The sequence below is a fragment of the Cajanus cajan genome, chromosome 2 (assembly GCF_000230855.2).
Source record: "Cajanus cajan strain Asha chromosome 2, NIPB_CcT2T_4, whole genome shotgun sequence".
NCBI classification, from domain to species: Eukaryota; Viridiplantae; Streptophyta; class Magnoliopsida; order Fabales; family Fabaceae; genus Cajanus; species Cajanus cajan.
In genome coordinates, this window is record NC_138518.1 from 63,562,920 (window position 1) to 63,587,349 (window position 24,430).

Genomic DNA, 24,430 nt, shown 5'->3' on the forward strand with positions numbered 1-24,430 from the left:
ATAATCTTCACAAATACTTAAATTTTCAATTTCTTTATAAATTTTATATTCAAACAAAACTTTTCACCACCAAGTATTTCAAATTCACCAAATATAATAATTTGTTTTCTTAAAATCTCCCATCCAAACATATTATTAATCTTTTATATGTTTAGCTACCTTTCTATTTATGATGACTAGTAGGGTGCTCTGTATATTTATTTTTGAGCGGTTTTGGAAAATGGTTGTAGAAAAAAATATATTAAGATTTTGAAGTAGATAACTGTATAGTCCGTATATAATTAGTGAGAGTTTTTTTTTTAATTATTGAAAGTGAATCTTTTAAAAATTATAAAGTGCCTGGTATGAGTTTAATATGAAAAAGTAATTGATGTAAGAGATGATATATGAAAAATGTTTCATTTTAAGAGACAGACAAATTTCTCATATTCAAAACGAATATGATATAATTTACACTCAACATAAAAAATCTTGTGCACACATAAAAATATTAGGGGTAATGTAAAAGAAAGATAAAAGGAAGTCACAGAATTCTTCGAACAGTATTTTTAGAATATTGTTTGGCATTGGCCTTGTGAACGCTTCTTGCTTTAATCTTTACTTTTGAATAAAGTAATAAAAAGGGAAAAAGAAAGATGCTTTAATGGTAAACGCCATCAACTTTGCTTACAAAGTATCAACAAATTGATATATATATATATATAGGACGGATCCACTTACAATACTAAGAGTAAGTCTTTTTAGATTTACTTTACTTAATAATTCTTGTTTTACATCGAGTTTTAACGATCTAACCGTTAAATTAAATTAAAGTTTTTAATACATAAATCAAGTTTGTTAAATTTTAAAAAATTTGAAAACTATTTAGTATTTCATTGTACAAATTTAAATCAACATATAAATTACTTTTATAATTATTTATCAACTTGAATTAATAAAATAATTATTCGATCATTGTCATGTGATCCTATGAAACAAGATTATTGATTGGGGACCAAAGCTATTCTGAATACTTGATTGTTGGCTAGGAGAGAAAGAGTTTGAGAAGATTGTAATAAATGCTTGGTCATCTATGAAAGATCATGGATGAAGAGCATTAATTCTTAAGGAAAAAATAAAGGCATTGAAAAAAAAAGATAAAGAAGTGAAATAGGGACCATTTTAACACAAAAATACAAGAACTAGAAAAAGGAAATGAATGATTTGGATAAGAAAGAAGAGAATATAAGTTTGATTGAGGAAGAAATTACACAAACGAGATAGTATAGGGATGAGTGATATGGATATTACTAGATTTGTAGAATTACTAAATTGTAAAAGGTTAAATTTTCCTTTTACATATTTAGGTGTTCCTATTGGCACTAATTCGAGGAAGATGGAGACTAAACAACCTATAATTGCTAAGTTTACAAAGAAGTTGTCGTCATGGAAAAAGAAATATTTGTCAATGGTAGGTAGGATTTATGTTATTAATAAATAATGTCATTGTCGTATTCAAAATTGATTTCGTAGACACTTGATGCTTGTTTATACTAAGAGATAGATAGAAGAGAGAGAAATATGAGTATCAAAATAAATATGATGTGATAAAAAATGAAAAATATTAATGAAGTGTTTGCGTTGGTGTTCATATTTAATTACTTATATATAAGAGATATTAAGGACTACAATAAATAAATCAATTTTTGATACAATTTTAGTAAAATAATTTACCCTCTCAATAAATGCGTTACTGTTATTGGTGGTAGTTAAATAGTACTACCTCCTTTCCCTTTTAACAACCGTTTAAGGTTTTTATGTAAAAATTAATAATACAATAAAATTTTCTGATTTCCATACAATGATTTTAATTTTTTTTATTATGTCTCTTTTTTTTTTTTTTAATACATGTTAGTTGTAAGTGTAAATTAAAAATTAGGCGAAATATAACATTATAAGTGACTAAATCATAATTAATATAGTCTTAAACTTTAAAAATGATAGATAAATAAAAATACTTATTTTCTAAAAAAAACTAACAATTAATAAGGAATAGAGATATAATAGTAATTTATGAAAGGATAGATTAAGAAAAATATAATTAATATTACATTGAAAGAGAGAACATCATTTCTTTTGTAATATTTTTTTTAAAATACTAAAAACTGCAATGATTGTGAAATAATAAATTTATTATTCATTCAAGAAAAAAAAATGCCATGGGCCAACATGCTACATGCCATGTTATCTTAGCCGGAGCCTCACGAACCCATTTCATGGTACATTTGATGAAGCCCAAATTTGTTTTACTGAAGAATTTCTGAGATCATCCGATGACCAAAATATATAAATTGATTTGAGGTTTTTTTTTTTTTTTTTTGGTTCGTCCTGGGAATATTTACCGCCACGTGATTAATTTTCTCGCTACATTGGAGGCACTTCAAAGAGTGAAATAGCTAATCCCAAGATTTAACGCGGCTACATACATAAGGCAGGATTTGAACTTCTGACCTTATTTAAGCGTAGGTCAACCCCTATCGCTGATCACATACTTGGGATTATTTGAGTTCCGTCTAAAAGCTAAATTATCTATTTCATTATCTGTCATCACATGTTCCTGTTTATGGGCTTCTTCTCACTTCTCCGGGAATTTGTTTTGAGTTTAGTTTTAATTAATCTTAGTATAAATTTTTTTAACTCTACTGCCCGATTAATGATAATGTAAAAAATTCATATTCACGACGATAAAGAATTAAATCCATTCATGTTTCACAAACTTAATTTTACCTTTTATTTTATTTTTTCTTAGTATTTTATTCTCAGATAATTTATGAAAAAATGATCTAAATATGCCTAATTATGTGACTAGACCCGCATTATATTTTCATAATATTACCGTAAAGATAATGACATTGTTTATTCTTTTTAAACAAATATTCTATTTTTGTTTTTATAGTCTTTATGCGAAGATATTGCATTCTTCTCTCTTTTTAAACATAATATTTGATTATTTAATTTTTAATATAATTTATAATACATTATGATTAATTTAAAGTCTATAAATGATTACGTTTGCAATGTTATTTGTCTTTATATATATATATATATATATATATATATATATATATTGATTTTATTATAGTTGATTTAGGGATTAAAAATTAATTATTAACCTTTGTAAACGAAGCAAATTTATGAATATCATGTTAGGAGGATTGACAAGTTGAGATTTGAGACACATTAACAATTCTCTCCTTATAACTATTGTGTGTCACATCATTTGTAAATTTAACAATTTATATTAAATCTTATATTTTTAATAATTTTTATAATATAAATTTAATTACATTATGTATTTCAATTTTTACATGATTTAAATATTTTTAAATATATTAAATATTATAATATACATTAAAATAAAAAAATAATAAATTATTAAATAATTTTGAAATTATATAAAATTTAATATACATAATATTACATAATTAAACGGTTAAATTTGTTAAATTTGCATTATAAAAAATTATTGAAGATGTAAAATTTGATATAAATTTTTAGATTTATAATGATATGTCTTAATAGATCTTGACTCTTTATATATATATATATACTAATATTTTAATATGTGAAATGTATATGTTAAATATTTATTATATAATTAAAATTTATAATAAATTATATATGAATAAATATTATATTTAAATATGTATTATTTAAAAAATTTATAAAAGATATTTTAAATAAATAAATTATATTTTAGATTTATGATAAATAATTTATATTATAATATAATAATATTTTTATTTATTAATAATTTATTTTAAAATATTAAAATCTAATTTATAAATAATTATGATAAATAAAAATTGAAATAAATAAAAAATTAAAAAAATTCTAAAAATCTTCCTGTCCAATAAAAACTTCTAAAAATACTGTTGGCAAGATAAAGATTTATATTTTGTGTAAGAAAGAGATTTTTATTTAATATATAAGAATTGGATTATTTTAAGATATTAATATTTAATTTATAAATAATTATCATAAATAAAAATTAAATTAAATAAAAAATTAAAAAAAAATTTACAAACCTTTTTGCTATAAAAAAGTCTCTAAAATTATTCTTGCACAAGATAGAAGTCTATATATATATATAGAAAGGTTATAATAATACCAATGTAACTTTTATTAAATATTATACTGTTCAATAATTTTATATTAATTATAAATTTTGTAAATTTAACCATTCTTTGCAAATATTTTTCTCCAGAGCAACCTCAACTCTTTTAGAAACCCCGGTGGGCTTACTAAGGGCAATTTTGATGCCTCTGTCAAGACAGGTAAGGGAACAGGTTTGGGTTTTATTTTTAGGAATCACTTGGGGGAAATCATGGCCTCAGCAACTAGTTAGAATCTTCACTGTTACCAGCCAGTGATCGTAGAAGGCATAACATTCAGATGGACAATTCAACTGGCAAATCAACTCTTGTTGAGTTCTGTTGTTTTTGAATCCGATTGCCAAATGCTTGTCAATAGTTGGAGAAAAAACAAAGACGTTGTATGTATGTATATGGGGGCAATTTTTTTTTTTTTCGTTTTTAGAGTATCCACTGTCGATAGCAGTGACTAATCTCCTCGCTACGTTAGAGGCACTTCAAAAAGTGAGATAACTGATCTCAAGATTTAACGCGATTGCATACACAAGGCAAAATTTAAACCTTGAATCTTGTTTAAGTGTGGATCAACCTCTACCGATCGATGTAGGGGCAATTTAATAGGACTGTAGAGACACAATATTATTACTGACAAAAAAAAAAATTCTTTTGTTACATACTAAAAGGGAGGGGGGAGACATAGTGACAAATTCTTTAGCCAAATTAGCATTTTCTTCTTTTGATCAAGTCTAGTTGGAGGCATTTCCTTCTCAGATTAACTTTGGTGTATCCCATGATATGAAAATATTTTCTTCCTTAATTTCTGGTTCGTGAATGAATTAGTTTTTCTAAAAAAAAATCTTTTAAGTGAGAACCTGACCTTATATTGATTTTTTAATAAAAAAAGTATAATTAAACATAAAAATTGATATATAATACACTCTTATCGTATTGTTATCCTAAATTATTTTACATAATTTTACATAGATCAAGAAAAACTAATAAATGAATGAAAGAAAATAGTAATTTTATAAATTTTTTTATATGATTACCTTCTTAACTATAAATATGGTGCAACACAAAGATTTATTTTTATCTTCTACATAATATTATTAGGAGTATAGATAAAAAATAGGTAATTAATATTGCTTTGAAAAACTAATTAATACAACAATTATTTTATGACTTATTTTTTCTTCTAATACATATGATATCCCTCTGAATCTATATATAAGCAAAAATAATCAATTTTACATGGATTAAGAAAATTCTTAAATGTATTTAATTTTTACAATTTCACATAAAATATACATTACATTTTCTATAATATCCTTAACTACATTCATAATAGATAGTGTTCTAATTTATTATGATAAGATTGTTTTTAAATTGAAAATATTTAATAAAATTAACAATTGAAATTTGCTTATATTTTAATCAAAAAATTTAAGCACTTTTTTATATATACAAGTCTAGAGGAAGTACTTATTATGAAATAGAGGAAGTACTATTTATTAAAATTATATTTATTTAATATAATTCTATTAATGTTCATTAATAAATTTAGCAGATAAATATTAGTGATATTTTCTTTAGCCTATTATTTTGAATTTTTTTATTATTCTAATTTTATTGAAATTTTCAAATATTTTGTGTCTAATTTTAATTTATTTAATAAATTTCTTTCTAAGTTTAGTAGTAAGATCTAACAAAGTTTATTATTTCTAAATTTCAATCTATAATAAAAGTATTGAAAAAAAAGTGTTAGGAAAGATATTGCCATTTTTTAATCTTGAATGCACCGAATAAAATGTAGAACTCCTGTATTTAAGAGTCCTACTCACTCACTACATTTTTCTAAGAAATTAGTGATTGGTTACTATGCGGAGCATGCATCAAATTAATCAATGTGGTTGGTCGTATACTTCCTATCAGTAAAACAAAATAGAGTTTTAGTGAAATTTATTAATATGACTTTTAATGGTAATAAAAATTGTTATAAAATTTTTTATTGGCATTTTTATAATGTATGTAGTGTCGCTAAAATATTTAGATACAATTATTTTAAATGTTGGTAAAATTTTTATAATGGTCAAAAAAAGTGTATAATTTTTTGAGGTATTTTTTTTATAGTTGATGTGAGACTTGTAAAATGAGTACAAATACTCTTTAATTATCTTATTGATGGTTGTCTTCTACTTATATATTTTTAATTTCTTTATTTTTATTATTATCTTATCTTATAATTAATTAATTATTTTATCAATAATCGATCTTTAAGGATTATTGAATTTGGTAATGATGAATAATTTAATACCAATTTAGAATAGTAAATTATAGGTATAACTTAACTGTATAAAACAAACTTGTAAGGAGAGAGTTAACATTCATTTATATACTATTTAATTATCTTAATTTTAGTTAATGTGAAATTTAAATTTTTCATAATAAATAATTATTACTAATAATAAATTTTAGTACGATACAAATATATTTTTAGTAATTATTATATATTAATCATTAATATTTTTATTAAATAATAAAATAAAAACTATAATTTATTATCATTAAATAATTATTACTAATAATAAATTTTGTTGTTGAGCATTAATAAAATTCATCGTAAGGTCAAACCTTGCGACATTACGACTAATCTGGTCTTCGTCATCTAACTAAAATCTACGCATTTAATAACTTCGATGAATCTATTGAATATTTACATGTGGCAAGGCCCGCAAGGGTCTATGACACCTTACCCCGAAGCTTCGTCATTAATGAAAGTAAACATAAAGAGTAAAGCCCCAGGAAAATTGGGAGGGTAATAATAATAATAATAAATAATAAATAATAAATGAAATTATCAGAAGAAATTAAAGGCAAAATATAAAGAATTAGAAAATTTAACGAAAGAAAATAATAAAAATATACTTTTACTAACAGAAAATACTAGTAATAAAATTGCAAACTACGTTCAAATGTGGTGGGTGGTTAAATCTTTGAAGCATGGTTCCTTTTCTCTATCCTTTTCCCATCGTTCTCCTCTTTTCCATCTTCTCTTAACCCATAAAGTGTGTGTCTGAATTGGCACGGAAATGGCTTCTAAAATAAAAGATGCTATAGTGATCCAGTGCTTCTTGTGTTCCTTGCTCAGTGTTTTCATGGTAGGTCGTGCTGTCGACAGTGATATCTCCTGCTTAAGATCCATCAAGGAGTCCTTGGAAGACCCGTTTAGTCACTTATCACAATGGAACTTCAACAACACGAGCGAAGGTTTCATTTGTGATTTTCCTGGCGTTGAATGCTGGAATAAAAATGAGAATAGAGTGCTAAGTATTAAACTATCAAACATGGGGCTGAAGGGTGAGTTTCCACGTGGCCTTAGGAATTGCTCGTCATCCCATCTGATATATTCACATTCCTCCCTTTCGTTACCACCATCGATCTCTCATATAACAAATTCAGTGGGGAAATTCCAGCAACTTTCGCTAACTGCACGTACTTGAATATTCTTAGACTTGATAACAACATGTTAAGCGGTCACATCCCACAGGAACTTGCGCAGCTTCAAAGGATTAAGTTGATTTCTTTTTCTAACAATCGGTTATCAGGGCCTGTTCCATTGTTCCCACCAGGGTTAGTTTCTGCGGATGATTTTGCCAATAACCGAATAAAACTTTGCGGAGAGCCTTTGCCACCTTGCCGCTCAAGCGATTTCCCTCGATCATTCAAACAAGGCCTGGTTGTTGGTTATGTTTTTTCAGTGACAGTGACTATGGTTATTCTTCATTACATGTCTTACTGTGCACCATGGCAACAATCAAAGCAGAAGAGAAACAAGGCTAAAGAATTCTGCAATCATATTTGTTCCATCGCAGCCAGGAAGGCACACAACTTGCTACTTCTAAAGAGTGAAGAGAAGGCAATCAAAGAGGTAATGTCTAGTCCCTACCACCCATTTGGTTTCAAATTTCTTTTGTTTTCAACATTTACAACTGATTTAATTAATGATAAAATTAATAACTTTAAATTATTTCCTCGTAATTTTCGTATCATATTCTCATTCCTAACAAAGATATCTCAATTCATAATGGTTGCATATAAATAATTTATAATGCAAATATTAATATATTACGTTAATAAATAGAAATGATCTAATTTTTTCTCATGTGTCTTGATGGATGATCAATTGTATTCAAATTTACATGAATAACCTTAACAAAATTTCATATAGATTACAGTATAGAAATAAAATTGGTAAAATCTGTCTCAACCACACCCCTTCTATTAAAATTATTAAGTTATGAATAATATATTATTTTTAGTTTAATATTACTTGTTATATTAAAAGTTAAAATATAATATTTTATTAGGTCAAAAATAAAATTTTTAATTTTTTTAAGGATTAAATTAAATTTTAAATTTTATGAAGACTAAAATCAAACTTTAAACTTTATAAGAAATAAAATTAAAATTTGAATTTTTTTTTGGGACGAAACTCCACCTCCCACTTGTCACATGTGCACTGATGTGGCTTTCTGTTAATCAGGTCTGCATTAAGTTAATATGATGTTAAATGTTTGGTTAAAAAATAACATGATTTTTTTAGGGATTGAGATAAGACAAAAGTTTTTGCATGGGTGAACAAAGTTGAATTTCAAAATTTTTAAAAGAAAAAAACATTGAAATAAGATTTTGTTCTGAACAGAAAAAAAGTGGAGTAAGTAGTTGCATGTCAATGTATTGTATAGTGGTAATGTATTATAATTACGTTTTAGCAATGGTTCATATATTGTTGTGCTGGCATCAGCAGATTGCTGCAGTAACGGAAAGAATGAAGTCCACGATAACGTTTAATGAAGTTAGAGAAGCAACTGACAACTTTTCTATAGACAATGCCATTGGGATTGGGGAAATTGGAATAATGTACGAGGGAAGGCTACTAAATCGTTGGCACCTTGCCGTTAAGAGAGTACTATCCGGTTCTAAACAATTTAAGAAGAAGTTTCTTTTAGAAATAAGGATTCTGGGTAAGTACAAACACACAAATATAGTTCCCCTACTTGGATTCGGCGTAGAGGGAAGGGAAAGGATCCTGGTATACCAATACATGTCAAATGGAAGGCTTTCAAAATGGTTGTGTCCTTTAGAAAGTGAAGTTCAATTGAAATGGCCTCAGAGGATCAAAATAGCACTTGGAGTAGCAAGAGGCTTATCCTGGCTCCATCATACCTGCGATTTGCATGTTGTGCATCTTAACATAAGTTCCGCGTGTGTCTTGCTAGACAAGAATTTTGAACCCAAAATATCCAATTTTGGACACGCCAAATTTATGAATCCCGGTCCAAACACGATGTTTTATGCATGTGATGGGAAGAAGGATGTCTATGACTTTGGGAGTTTGCTTTTGGAGCTAATTACAGGGAAAACATTTAAGGAGTTGTGTGGTTCATCCAATGCTACTTTTAACCTATCTGGTAACCCTTCAATTTTTTATAATGCAATCGATAAGTTTCTGACTGGGGAAGGTTTTGAAAATGAGGTCTACAGTCTCATCAAAGTTGCTTGTAAGTGTGTTCGGCCTTTCCCAGATGAAAGGCCAACGATGCTGGAAGTTTATAACAATATGATCGATATATGGGGGAACGACGTAAATTCAGTGATGGTACCGGCGCACTCAACATGTCTGTTTCTTCTACAATTACGGACAAAATTGTTGAGACATAGAAGACATCAACGGGCATACTCATCCCCTCAATTTTAAATATTGACCTTCTTTTATAATAGTTTTGTAATAGTTGGTTAATTGTTGTCCCATAAGGTTAAGATTGGTGGTCCAAGTCACTTTATATTTATTAATTATTACTTATCAAATTAAACTTTTTTTTGGTTGAAATTAAGCAAGTTATATGTAATTTCACGAAAATCTTTAAAGAGGTTGGTAGTTGACTTTGACCTGAAATCATATCTTATCTTAATCTAACTATTTTTTTTATTTATAATTAAATGTTAGATTAATTATTTATTCAATGATTTATTTTACATGGACCAATTTAGTCCTTGAATTTGTCACTACATGTCATTTTAATCTTCGTATGGCCACTTCAAATACTAGATTAACAAATTTCTCATTTTAGACTCCTTTAAAATTTTTTATATTATGTATATATTTTTTCAAAGTTTCATAATTTGAAAGTTAGTTTTTTACATTCTTAAAAATTCACTCTAAGAGACTGATCTCTAAAAATTATACAAATATAATATTTTTTTCAAGATTTGTCTTTAAAATATTTTTTATTTTTTTATTTTATCAAAATAGATTATTATTATTTTAAGAAACCTCAATTTAAGATTTACTTTAGTTCTTAAAATTTTAATTTGATATCATTTGAATCACTAAACTCCCAACTCAATGTCATTCAATTCCTAAGTGTTATTATAATTTTGTTTTAATTAAATAGTTGTAATTTTAGTCTCTTCATTAAGTTAAATTTATTTTCTTTAATGAAAGTGTATGTGACACATGGCACACATGCGAAATGTTATAGGTTCCATAAATCATGTGTGTAACACAATACCTTTCTAGTCTTTGAAATTGTAATGCATGAGTAATGTCACTTTAATTCTTAAAATTTCAACTCTATCATTTTAATTGCTAAAATTGTAACTCAATGTCATTTAGTTCCTAAGTGCTATTGTAATTTTGTTTTAATTAAATAATTGAAATTTGAATATATACACAAGAAAATAGATAATTAAGTTAGAGTTAGAATGTGTTGACACATCATGTGTAAGTCTAAAAATTATACCAAATTTTATACTTTCAATAACTTTTTGTGTAATGCAAATTAAATTGATCTAATTGTTGAATTATGAGATATTATACTCAAGATCTTGTAGATCAAATTTCACATGATTTGAAATTTATAGACATGTTAACCAAAAATGGATATTTAAACATATTTTAAATATCATATTATGTGTTAAAATAAAACAATGTGATGATGTACTAATTTTTTTTTGTAATCACATGAAAATTGATATACATAACCTTGAATATAATATAATTTAACGATTGGATTGACTAAATTCAATTGTATTATACAAAAAATTATTAAATGTATAAAATTTGGTATAAGTCGATAAATTTTTAGACTTACACTTGACATCAACAGATCCTGACTAATTAAGTTATTATATTAAATAAAAAATATTAAGAACAGTAACATATATGGACTAAACCCACTAGGTCAAATTATCTAATAACTAGTAAAATTAATTAGCAAGGTGAGTTAGGTAGTTAACCCATCCAACTTGATGGAATGAAGTTAGGATAGGACACACATTGGATGTTAGGTTAACATGCCTAATTCATCTTTAACCCCACTAGTATTTAACTTATATATTAATAATTCTATATTTTTATATGATTAAAAAATGTACAATATATGTACATTTTTATAAAATAAAAATGAGAATTATGTTAAAAATTAATAAATTAGTATTCTTTTTAATATTTTTTATTTTTATTTAAATTCTAGTATTTTTAGTTGGTTTTGGTAGCTCATCTCACTATTTCATAACTCAAGCCCATACATTTTATTATTTGGCAGGTCAACATGCCAACATGCTAACCTACCTCTAAACAAGACAATCAAGTTATGTTTTCTAACTCATCTTTTGTTGTGTGGCTTAACTGTCCACTTCGCTTTAGGGTTGATGGTTTGAAACGACAAGACGGGTTAGCGAATTTTACCATTCTTAACAAATATATTAAAATCATATTATAAAATTAGTAGTTAACATTATATTTTTATTGTTGTATATATTCTTAACAAGAGTTTTCACATCATTCATAAACATTCATATTCAAATAGATTGATCAGAATATTATACCAAATTTGTAACTAGAGTAATAATAGGTTCACAATTGCATACATACACAACACTATAACTTGAACATACAACCTATGGGGCTTAGAATTCACCCATTTACCCTTATCCCTCATATATGTCTAAAGGATTTGATAATCTCGCTCCTTCTTATCTAGAGTGACAATCCTATTGAATAATGCACTTCTTGTGGCTCTAACTGATAATTCATGCCTCCTCCGACGACCTACTCTTAGTTTTCTTCTACGAACGTTTTAGGTTTTACAGAAGGTGCGTAATGATCTAACCCCCTCTCTATTTCTTCTTTTGAATTAGTCTCCGAATTTGGCCTAGAGTTCAACCGAAAATATTCTAATATTCTAATTTATCTTTCCCCATTTTATTTTATTAATAAAATATCTCTTATAATATTCTAACTATTCTAAATTATTTATTATTATGAAAAATGAGATGCTATAACCACAAACTACCAAAATCTATATATATAACCCTTGTACATTTTGGACATCACTTTTGAGTTGAATGAGAATTATATTTTCAAATTATCTCTTCAAAAGCACTAGTTCTTTCATTGGAGAATTTTCTCCTTAAGAACTTTTATTAAAGACCTTTTCCTTGTGACAAGTTCATCATTCTTGCTTATCTTTCTCTTGAAGGTGGCACACCATTCCCATACATTCTCTACCATATTTGATTGCTTTCTTTTACCTTTGGAGTCATGAATGAATATTGGAGGAACAATGAAGTTAGTTAAAAGACATTAAATTATGGACATCTCTATTCAAATGATATCAATCTTAGTCTTCTAATGAACCATTAGTGAGTGTGGCTCACACAGAAGACATAAGAATGATTCTTTTCTTTTGGTTCAATGTCTCTTAAGGTCTCTTTTGATGTAGAATTAATGTGTATTATATTCTAAAGCTTTTGTGCTAAATTTAGTATCATCCTTCTATTTATTAGACACTTTGATTATCTCAATATGATACACATGCAAATTAAAATGTGTGCTTCATTATGATTCATAGATTCTTCATTACTAGACTTATTAATTAAATTTTTTTGATGATATAATATTAGAGTCTTCATGTTTATCATAAACATTTAGTGATCTTGTTCTAATAATCCATTCTAACGAGGCATTTGAAGTTCCAATCTAATTTACTTCATCACTTAGTTGACTTCATCTTATCTCATGATGTGGACCATTTTTAAAAAAGAGTTTGATCATCCATTTCTTTATTTTGTAGATGATATAATTGATTATATGTGCGACAAGAATATAGAGATAAAGAAAAATTAGAAGTGCTAACACAATGTTTTATTTATTAATTAAGTGTCCAAAAATCATCACAATTTTAAAAAATATCCTATATATAAAAGTATATATTATTGCACAATTTGATGCTCCTTCACACCACATGAAGTATATATACAAAATGAAACATACATAAATAATAACAATAATAATAATAATCTAAAATTGAAACTAGAAAGGTCGTTGGTCTACAATATTGCCTACTGGGTCATAGCTACATATGACAAACATCCACCCATTGTCACACTTAGACCTAGCACACCCAAGATGAGTGGTGGTACTCCAAACAACCTTGAGTATAATGCAAGCACTCATCCATGACACATTTGTTGGTTTTGACATCATAAAAGGGCTTCTCCGAAATCCACATTTTCACTGCTTCCGTACCCAACAATTCGCCATAACCCTCAGCTAGGTTCTCCCCATAGGGCCCGTAAGAGTGCTCCATTTCACAAGTTTTGATTTTTGAGTTTGCATAATTCTGAGCATACGCTTCAAGGGTTTTGTTCCATTTTAGTGGTGGAACACCAACCTCTGCACGAGCCTTGTGTGTGCATCAAGGAAATCTTTTGGGAAATTTTGTGCCAAGGAAGTGCTACATGAGGAGAAAACGGTGAAGATCAACACAAGATTTGAGAACTTCATTTTTAATATTGTTACTTGGTTAGATATTGGGTAATGAATCGTGCTCATCAAAATTAACTAGTTCGAGCATGTGTTATTATAGGAGTGTCATGCATGGTGCAAATTAAACCATACGTACATAGGTAAATATAGTAATATTATTACTAATGTATAGTGGGTAGCCTCCTCTTTCGTTCATTATTCTCTATTTTTGATGCAAAGAATAAAAAGATTGTGCGAATGAGTTCCTTCTATTTTCTATATTTGTTGATGAAAAGCAAAAATAGAATCAAATGGACGATAAAGGCAAATGAGTTTTTTGAGGAGGAAAGTGAACATAATTGAATAGAAAGAGAATTTAAACACAACATACACGTGAATTTGCATGAATGTGAAAGTCTTGCTGACAATAAAACTGAAAGAATAAAACTGAAAGAATAATTGAAATCATATATTTATCGTCCAATATGTAATCCAACTTACTTATGTTCAGGGACGGAGCCAGGATTTCAATACTGGGGGGCCGAGAATTGGAATGATCAAATGAGGCGCTACATTTTTTTTAAAAAAAAAAAATTCCAAAGTGATACCACATAGCAGGCCGTACCAGAAGTCCAAAAGTTGAATAAAAAAATAAATTTGGGTTATTCATTTAATTATACATATGAGTTTATATTAAAAATAGGGGGTGCCATATAGTAATATATATGTATATAAAAAAAAATTAAAATTGTTGGGGGGGCCGTGGCACCCGTAGGTCCCCCCTTGGCTCCGTCCTTGCTTATGTTAATTTATGGTTGATATGTATCCTGCCATAAAATTGTTATTGAAAATTAAATTAAAAAATCAGCTTGCATCTTCTAGTTGTTTTCAATTTTTATGTTTTTCCTAAAAATATCCCTCTCATATACATACAATTTACAAAATAATTCTTAGATTAAATTATTTTTATGGAACTAGTTAAATTTTTTCAAAAAAAAGTCCTTATATTTTGAAAGCTGTTTTCAAGTCCTTGAACTTTGAAATTATTTTAATTGGCTTTATCTAGTCTTTTGTTGAAGCCCCAAATATTAAGTTAAATGAAAATTTTTAAATAATCTTAAGGACAAGTTGCTTGTTTAATTATTCATTTGGTGCCTAAACTATTTTTAAAAAAAAACTAATTAATTAGAATATTGACAAAATTTAAAAAAAAATGATCAAAACACGTTAGGGTGCGTTTATTAAATTAGTCCATATGTTAATTGAAAGCTTATTGGTTAATTAAAATTTTATAAGTTAGCTTTTTCAAAGAAAATTAGCTAATAATATAGTTGATAAATATAAAATAAAAAAATATAATTATTTGATTATATATGTGTATATATGTCACTATAAAAAATATGCAATTTAGCGACCACCAAAATCGGTCGCTAAATTGAAAAAATCGGTCGCTATTTATCTTAGCGATCGAATTTAATCAGTTGCTAAAACCCTGGTCGCTAAGTTATTTAGCGACTGAAAATTTTTTGGTCGCTATTTAGTGACCGAAAATTTCGATCGCTAATTCGGTCGCTAAATGGTTGAAATGATTAGTGTATGGGACCAAATTAGTGACCGAATAAATTGGTCGCTAAATATTTATTTTTTATTTTATTAAATTTTATAAACGTCGCAAATTTGGTCGCTATGAACCACTCATATTTGGTCTCTTAAGGATTTTATTTCACAATACTTAAGTTTTTAGCATGTTTTATCCTTAATTACACAATTTTTGAAAACTTCCCAGAAGGTCACCCATCCCTACATCAAGTCAAGCACGCTTAACTGTGAAGTTCTTATGAGATAAACTACTGAAAAGCAAATGCATGTTGTTAGTATAAGTAGTACAAATTAATTCATTTAAGTCATCCTCAACTATCCAATCTCATACTTATATTATTTTTGGATCCTTATCATTTTGGTATATCCGGACCGTTATAAATATATAATAATATATATAATAATTATATTACTAATAATAATAATTATATTATATTTAATTAATCTTTATTTATATATATACTTACTTTTATAATTAACAATCTACTTATTTCTATTTAAAATTAATTTTATGATACAATTTAAATTATTTATTATAAATTTTAAAGTTTAATAATAATTTATATATTTTAAAATGAGAAGGGTTATAATAGCACTGATATAACTTTTATACTAAGTATTACACCCCTCAATAAATTTATATTAAATGTGAATTTTGTAAATCCAACCGATAGATTGAAAGTTCATATCACTTTATATGTTTATATCAATTTTTGTTAAAATTAAACAACAACTTAAAAGTAATCAAACTGCTCATATTTTATTTAAAATGAATATATTACGTCAATTTTGTTTTATAAGAATGAAGTATCAAATCTTCTTGAATTCATATAAGATTTTGTATATATGATCTAAGAGTAAAAAACTTTAATCTAACGGCTGAATTTATAAAATTCACATTTAATTATATAAAGTTATTGAGCGATGTAATACTTAGTAAAAGTTACACTGATGTTATTATAACCCTTCTCTTTTAAAATATCATTTTTATAAATTAAATTTTAACATTTTAAATAAATTATTAATTAACTTAATATATTTATCCTTGTTTTATTTTCTAATTATCAACCATTAATAAAATACTAATTTAAAATTTAAATATAAAAATTCATTTAAAAATAAAGTTATCATAAGTTAGAAATATATATTATAAATATGGATCAAAATAAATAAAAAATTTTAAAATTCATATACTCTAATTAAAAAACTGCCTAAAAATCCAATCGTAAAAAAAAACCTCTAAATATTTTTTCACATAAATAACTATTGGTATTAATTATGTAGGAGTGCATATAAATATATATTTTTAATATAAATTAATGTCTTGCTCTTACAAAAAAAAGAAAATGGGATTAATACTTAACAAAAATATTATCATCACTTTTAAGCAATTTATAAATTTTTTTAAGTTTTACTTAGTGACCGAATAAAATTTCGTCGCTAACTTTAACTAATATTTAGCTACCGAATAGAATTCCGTTGCTAATTTTAACTAATATTTAGCAACCGAATATAATTACATCACTAATTATAACTAATATTTAGCGATTGAATTAAATTCTGTCGCTAAAAAAATCAAAATTTCTGATTTAGAGACCGAATTCAATTCCGTCACTAATTTTAACTAATATTTAGCGACCGAATTTAATTCTGTCGCTAAAAAAAATAAAATTTCTGATTTAACGACCGAATTAAATTCCATCGCTAAAAAATCAAAATTTCTAATTTAGCGATCGAAATAGCGACTGAATTCAATTACATCGCTAAATTTAACTACTATTTAGCGACCGAATTTAATTCCGTCGCTAATTTTAACTATTATTTAGCGACCAAATTAAATTCCGTCGCTAAAAAAATCAAAATTTATAATTTAGCGACCGAATTTAATTTCGTCGCTAAATTTAACTACTATTTAGCGGTCGAATTCAATTCCGTCGCTAAAAAATCAAAATTTATAATTTAACGACCGAAATAGCGACCGAATTCAATTATGTCCTTAAATTTAACTACTATTTAGCGACCGAATTCAATTCCGTCGCTAATTTTAACTAATATTTAGCGACCAAATTAAATTCTGTCGCTAAAAAAATCAAAATTTATAATTTAGCGACCGAAATAGCGACTGAATTTAATTCCGTCGCTAAAAAATAAAAAAAATTTATTTAGCGACCGAAATAACGACCGATTTTCTAGCGACGACTTATTTTGGTCGCTAAATCGGTCGCTATTTTGATTTTTCATAATCGGTCGCTAAATCAGTCGGTAAATAGCGACTGATAAATTTCGATCGCTAATTTCGGTCGCTATTTTACAATTTTCTAGTAGTGTGTATATGTATGTGCTTTTTTACTATTTAGGGATAATGTTTATTCAATAATTCCCAAAATTGGTGTTTTTGAAAAAAAAAATTAGAATAAGATAAGTCATGTTTGCAACACACGAATTGTAGAGTGAAAGTCGTGTACCTCAACCACAAGATTCACTTTAAAAAAATAATAATAATTAAAGTCATGTTTTGAAGTGACTATATTTTTGTTTAGTTTTATGTAAACCAATACTATTTTAATGTAGGGGAAAAAAAAAAAAAGAAAGCAAGTCATGACTCAAGTACAACTTTGCCATTATTTTAAAATATTAAAATAACGAATTTAGTGTTTTTAAACACTACCGTTGCTTAAAAAAATTATAGTAAAAATCGTATTAATTTCACAAGCATTTCAAAAAATTTTGAATAAAATTACCCCTCCAAAGTTAAAAAGCCATATGTATGTATCAGCATTTTGAATTCATAAATTTGCATAACATCATCCTATAAGTTATCGAGGACAATAGATTTTCAAAGTGACCCACCATGATATTGTAAACACTTTGAGATCTGCACAGGTCTTCAAGTTTTATTTCTTTTTAAAATTCAGAATGAGAGGAAAGGGAAATCCCTAAAAATTAATATAAAACAAGTATCTTTGATCTGTAGTCGTTGAAGCATTGAATATTGAGCTTAAGCAAGGGCTTATTGATATAAAACAAGTATCTTTGATCTCACTAAAACGTCCAAATTGGTTTGCTTAAGCGAGTGTTGCTTTTAAAAATTGGCTCCTCCATCACGATGAGCTTTCTAAATCTCTTTCGCATTTAACTGAAATCTTAATCATAATGTAGAAAAATTAAATTAAACCCTTTATTTCAACTAAAACTATTTATTTCTAAATTTATGAAAATTAACTTGTAAAAAATGTTCGAAAGAATAAGAAATTTAAAGTAATTGTCATAATCTGCTTACAAAAGTAAATCGTATATTGACAAAACATGTATTTTAATCACATTTTCAAGGTACATAATTAGTAGAATAAGTTAGAACACTAGAAATTTCCTTTTGACATTTTATTGTCATTAAAAGTTTACAACATCATCTCAAAGAGATTTGACCTTAACAATTATTTCCATTTTTTTATGTTCATGATTTTGTTAAAATTTTCTCCAATATTAATTATTTATAATTTCACATTAATCTTTTAAAAATTTAAAAATTATGCTTTTATTCTAGCTTTGGGTTAGTTACAAATTTTTTCTTATTTATTTCAAACTAATAATTATATCTCACTTTTAATTTTAAACATTTTTTATATTTTAAAAATTTACCTAGATTAAATATATACTTGTTTTGCACAAACAAATCAAATAAAAACAAGTCTAGCTTTTGTGATCATCCATTTTGCAAATAATTTATTGATGGTATGTGTGTAAAGAAAAGGAGGATATAGAGAAATTAGAAGTGTTAACCAAATGTTTTATTTATTTGGGTGTTTAAAAATCACCACAATTTAAACAAATATTATCAATACAAGAGTAGATTATTGGCATATCTGGTGCTCTTTCAGACCACATGAGAGGGATTGAGAGGTATGTAAAATCCCTCGCTATTTGAGAGGGATTAAATCCCTCGCTATTTGCGACGGATTTTATCCGTCACTAACTGGGATGAATCCCTCGCTAACTGTTTGATTACTGAATTTGAGAAAACTATTGTTTTAAAACTCTGGTAATCGATTACCTATACATGTAATCGATTACCAGACAATGGAAATCATATGTTCGAAAGTTATTTATATAAAAGGTTCTCTGGTAATCGATTACCCATTTATTGTAATCGATTACCAGAGACTATTATTGAAACAATATCAATCAAAACAAAAATATCAAGTCTTTTTTATGAAAAAGCATGATATCATTTAAAATGAAGATAAAAGAACAATACAGACATCAAGAGGAGTTCCCAAGATTAATGATGTGCTTAATCGGCAAAACAACACATGAAAAATAATGAATGACCTCTATCAGTGTAACTATGACAATAAAGCTTCATTGGAGTATATCCATAGCCATGATACTTTTCATCATTTAGAGATCAAAATCCACAAGGCACACATTTAGGCAAAGAAATGGTTTTACCAAGTGTTTTTACTGTTATTTAACCCCAAAATTAGAAACAAGACAGCTTATATGATAAAAACTACAGAAAATGATGCAGTAAACGAGGACGTTACTTGAAAATTTCACTGGAAATGCAGCAGTATGACCATTAAGTCTAAGTTTTGCCCACAAAGAAACACGGAGGTTTTATTTATTTCTATATCCAACTGGTGAATTTAAATTTTATTCAAGAGAATATTAAAGGAACACATAATTATTACCTGACGTGAGTTGCTCAGCATCCCTCTTGATGGCAGCCATTTCAACTCTCATTTTTTGCATTTCAGCCTGAAACAGAGAAACCAAACGTATCAATAATGGGAACGGTCTACTTCTAAACAGTGACATTTAATATGCATAAAAGATAGAAAATAATCAAAATATGTGCTCTAGTTATATTTATACAGAAAATCGAAAGTGCTTTGAATTGGTGGCAATAAACAACAAACGACATTGACTCTAAATATGCTATACACTTATCGATAAACTTTGTAGACAGTATGAAATATAAGGAAACCTAATAAAGTTAAAAAAATGGCCTACTTTCTTCTCAATAATCTGTTTAAATACCTGTTTTACTTGATTTGCCTCTTCTGGTGACTTTTTTTGTTCCCGGCGCACACGGGCTTCCATGTCTTGAAAGAAGAACAAGGTTAAGGTATGCTACAAATACCTTTGCATGGTGGGGGTGTTGAAGCATACCAAGCAGATCATGGTAAACCAGAACCTGCACGAACAATGAAACTAAATTAGAAATCTTCTGCTTTAAGCTTTACCTAGAAAAGATTTCTTTCGTCTCTTCACCAGAAGAACAAGTGTAAAGTAGAATTGAAACTCACAAGCAATGCTTTGTTCAATTATCTGAATAATGACTAAGGGGTAACCACATTAGAATTCCATCCCTTGCTATAAGCAGTAAAGACTAAAGAGACTCAAGATCAATCTTAAAATATTCTCAAAACTCAATAATTTCTACACGCATACATATGAAAGTGGAAATATCATTCAAGAGAAACAATTAATCACGAAACAGAAAGTCCAAAACAACAATTTGATGAAACAAATAAAACAATGATCATGCATATTTAGCTATACAAAATTGGTGCCACTGCCACCAATGTAGGCCGCACTCATCCTTTAGCCAAAAGAGCAATCAGGCCAACTGACCTGTCCACTGCAAAATGGTCCAGCCCCAATTCCAATAGTAGGAATTTGAAGGGCTGCTGTTGCTGCGGCAGCAACAGGTGCAGGCACACATTCCAGAACAACAGCAAAGCACCTTGCTTCTTGCAAAGCCAATGCGGTCTCTACAACCTACACAAATTCATTTCCTTCAGTTAAAAGACAACAATAACCATTCCTGGACCAATGAGCCAGATAAGAAGTTTGTCAGTAATATTTTTAACAAGCAAGCATATGAAGCATAACTCACCAATAAGTAAATTGGTGTTCTCCTTAAGTTTCTGCATCAAGACTTTCACCTGAGAATTTATGGCACCAGATAAACATCTCATACAGACTAAATGATCTAAAAAATGATTTAATAGCAACACATTAACATTAGTCAAGGAATCTTAGGCAATCATAAAGTTAAAAAAATTAAGATAGCCAATAACCTTCAATGGAATTTTCCTAAGTAATCATAATTGATAAGATGTTAAACCCACATAAATATTTATCATATTGCAAGTGGAAATGTTTAAAAAACATGAAAGATTATTGTTTTGTAGTTGTGATTTCTTACATCATTACAATAACAAAGTATATAAATCAAAGCATCAAAGATACCTCATCTTGTCGTCTAAGCCCTTCAAATCTAAATGGCTTCAAAACTATGGCAACTGTTAATCCATTCCTGGACCTTACAGTATCAAAAATATCAGCTGCAACAGTGTGGTACAAGCCATATCCTGCACTGGCCACCTAAAGAGGAAAAAAGGGGAGGGGGCGGGGGGGTGAGATGAAGGCCACACACAGTCAAACTATTTTAATGAATTCTAGTTGGAATCATGCATCTAATGATTTATTTTGCATAAAATATCTAACCATACACGGAATATAACATTTAGCCATGCCAACCAGCTTTACAATATCTTCTTTTTTTTTTTTGTGAAAATAGCTTTACAATATCTAAAAGAACACATAATGTGATAGGAATCAAGAGGGAGACTTGGGCCACCTGATACGAAAATGTGGAAAATGGACCCAAGGTTTTGCATGTTTATTATAGGAGACGTAAAAAACAGAATAGGGGGGCTGAGCTGGCAGAAAAGGGAGTAATTGAGTTGGTTATAAGGAATAAGGGAGGTGAGGGTGAGTGGGGGGATATTATTTTTTGTTATGTGGAGAAAGTGAGATCACCGAGAATCTTCTCTGGTGTGGGAGGCCATTAGGCTTGGGCTAATAGATATTCTTCTATCAAATTTTGCTTTCTATTTCCTGTTATTCTCTTATTTCATCAATATTATTTGATCATTTCCATTATTCGAACTCATCATAATGACAGAATTTCATTTGATCAAATTATTTATTTACTCTATGGTGATGAATAATGAATTGAAGTATCTCAGTTGACTAATGCCTGCTTCACAAAATCATCAGCTGAAATGGTTAAAGCAAACCATGTCACTTGGACACCCATGGATGAAAATGATCACTATTGAAACAAAGATTTTACTTCAAGAGTTTGAAGGTAAGGAATGTACAAACAAGGACAATAGTCTTTGAGCATGACTTCAAAAATACTGGAGATTTGACAATTCTTGGATGAGTTTCTGCAAAAGATGACCCAAACCCAAAATATCAGTACCTTATATCCACAGAGAACAACAACGGATATGTATGACTATTTGATTTGAAATACATGCTAAACAAGGCACTTTCCCCCATTTTCTTTGTCTATTCTCTTTTCATTAAAAATTAACTTAATGTTTGGTAGTGAGTTGCATATTATAATAAAAAAATTAATCAAGAACATAATAGTAATTTAACATTTTTCTATCAACTTAGATAATAGATATCACAAAAATATGCCCGTACAAGATCCGCCAGTACATGATTCTATGTTAAACTAGATAGAGTATAATTATAGGCTAAAAAATAATCACTGTAATATTAAATCAAAGGAAAACCTTCTTCAATTGACCTTTGTTGTAATTGCACCTCTTGTGATTCTTTCATAAGGACATTCCTGCAGAAGATGGCTATCTTAAAAGAAATTCAAAATGCAAACACGAAAAGTAAAAACAAATTTAAATTCCAGAATATCTATCACAGCAAGACCATGCACTTATCGAGGCATACTATTTTTTTGGTAAATAATTATTTTTAAACAAAAGAAACTATTAATGAGGGGGGAAAAGGAAAGTACAACAAAGGAGGAAAGGTATCATCCAAAGCATTAAAAAAAGGAAAATAAATATAAAAAGAATAATGAATAAAACAAGGTGGCCCAATCTCTCTACACATTGGAGATGGCATTCCATTCCATCGAAACAGTGCTGGGCAGAAGCAGAAAAAGACCAAAGAGAAGCTAATAGCATAATTTTTATCACATGATAAATTTAGTGCAAAGAAACGTGTTCCACCCAAACACCCTTAAAAGATACATGTGTTCCAGCACTAAACAAATGAAACAAGATGAGAAACGTTACAGAGCATTGGCGGAAGGAAGAGGAGAAAGACTGACAGGCTTATGAGGGTGGTGGAGGCGGCGGGGAGGGGTTCGTTGGATTGCTCGATGATGGCGTCGATGTCGGAGACTTCAGTGTAGGATTCGAGAACCTTCTTGCAGTAGAAGCGGGAAGCACTAGTCTCCCACCACGTAAGGCCGGATGTGGTGCCCGCGGAAGGTCATGAGCTTATCCCAGGGGCGCGCGAGACTTTTTAGGGTTTCAGCTTCAGGGGCGCGCGCGAGGGAAATTATTTTCGTTGAAGAGGGCTCCCTTCTCCCCTCTTTTAGGGTTTCTTAAATTACCCTTTTGCCCTTCTAGAAGGCTTGGGTCAAATTGGGCCCAAACTGATTTGAACATTGCAAAACAAGGCCCAAAACGTTTCCAGATTCCGTGGGTCATTTTCGGGCTCCATTTTGACCATCTTAGGCTTCGAATTAGGAGATGCACATTAGTGAGACATTTGTAGCTTTTTCTCTTAACTTTCCAACGCCACCAAGATTGCTCAATTCGGAGTCCTGTAGCTCTAGATAGAGCCAAAAAACCGAGCGAAGGTCAAACTGTCCAAAAACAGAAATTTGATTAGTTTTGCAATTAGGCCCATAATTCAAATGACAGGAAGTTTTTAAATTATAAGTTAAGAACTTATTAGTTAAGAACTGAAAAATTATAAGTTTGTGAACTAGCTAATTGAATTGGAAGTTTTTTGTAGGATAATTGATAATTATAAAATGTCAAGAAATAAT

General features: G+C 28.3%; 1 protein-coding gene and 2 pseudogenes across 4 annotated transcripts; 1 reads left to right on the forward strand and 2 right to left on the reverse strand.

The window, feature by feature from the left end:
* Positions 1-7,118: 7,118 nt before the first annotated feature.
* Positions 7,119-10,042, forward strand: LOC109817862 (probably inactive leucine-rich repeat receptor-like protein kinase At5g48380; annotated as a pseudogene). Its single transcript, XR_014431651.1, has 2 exons — positions 7,119-8,061; positions 8,941-10,042. The product of XR_014431651.1 is annotated as a probably inactive leucine-rich repeat receptor-like protein kinase At5g48380 (transcript).
* A 3,325-nt stretch (positions 10,043-13,367) lies between these two features.
* Positions 13,368-16,105, reverse strand: LOC145954449 (basic form of pathogenesis-related protein 1-like; annotated as a pseudogene).
* On the reverse strand, positions 13,794-24,159 carry LOC145954450 (protein ACCUMULATION AND REPLICATION OF CHLOROPLASTS 3, chloroplastic). 3 transcript variants are annotated; one of them, XM_083068651.1, is made up of 9 exons: positions 23,702-24,159; positions 23,145-23,203; positions 22,723-22,787; positions 21,802-21,936; positions 21,446-21,494; positions 21,181-21,327; positions 20,584-20,740; positions 20,235-20,301; positions 13,794-13,933 (listed from the first exon to the last, which is right to left on the reverse strand). In XM_083068651.1, exons 2-7 carry the CDS (start codon positions 23,191-23,193, stop codon positions 20,724-20,726), a joined length of 462 nt encoding a protein of 153 aa, XP_082924777.1. In that variant the 5' UTR covers positions 23,194-23,203; positions 23,702-24,159; the 3' UTR covers positions 13,794-13,933; positions 20,235-20,301; positions 20,584-20,723. The 3 variants fall into 3 exon arrangements, with proteins under 3 accessions (XP_082924777.1, XP_082924776.1, XP_082924778.1); XM_083068650.1 differs by lacking the exon at positions 13,794-13,933 and having other exon boundaries at positions 19,310-20,301; XM_083068652.1 differs by lacking the exon at positions 13,794-13,933 and having other exon boundaries at positions 19,310-20,301; positions 23,667-24,159.
* Between the last annotated feature and the right edge of the window lie 271 nt (positions 24,160-24,430).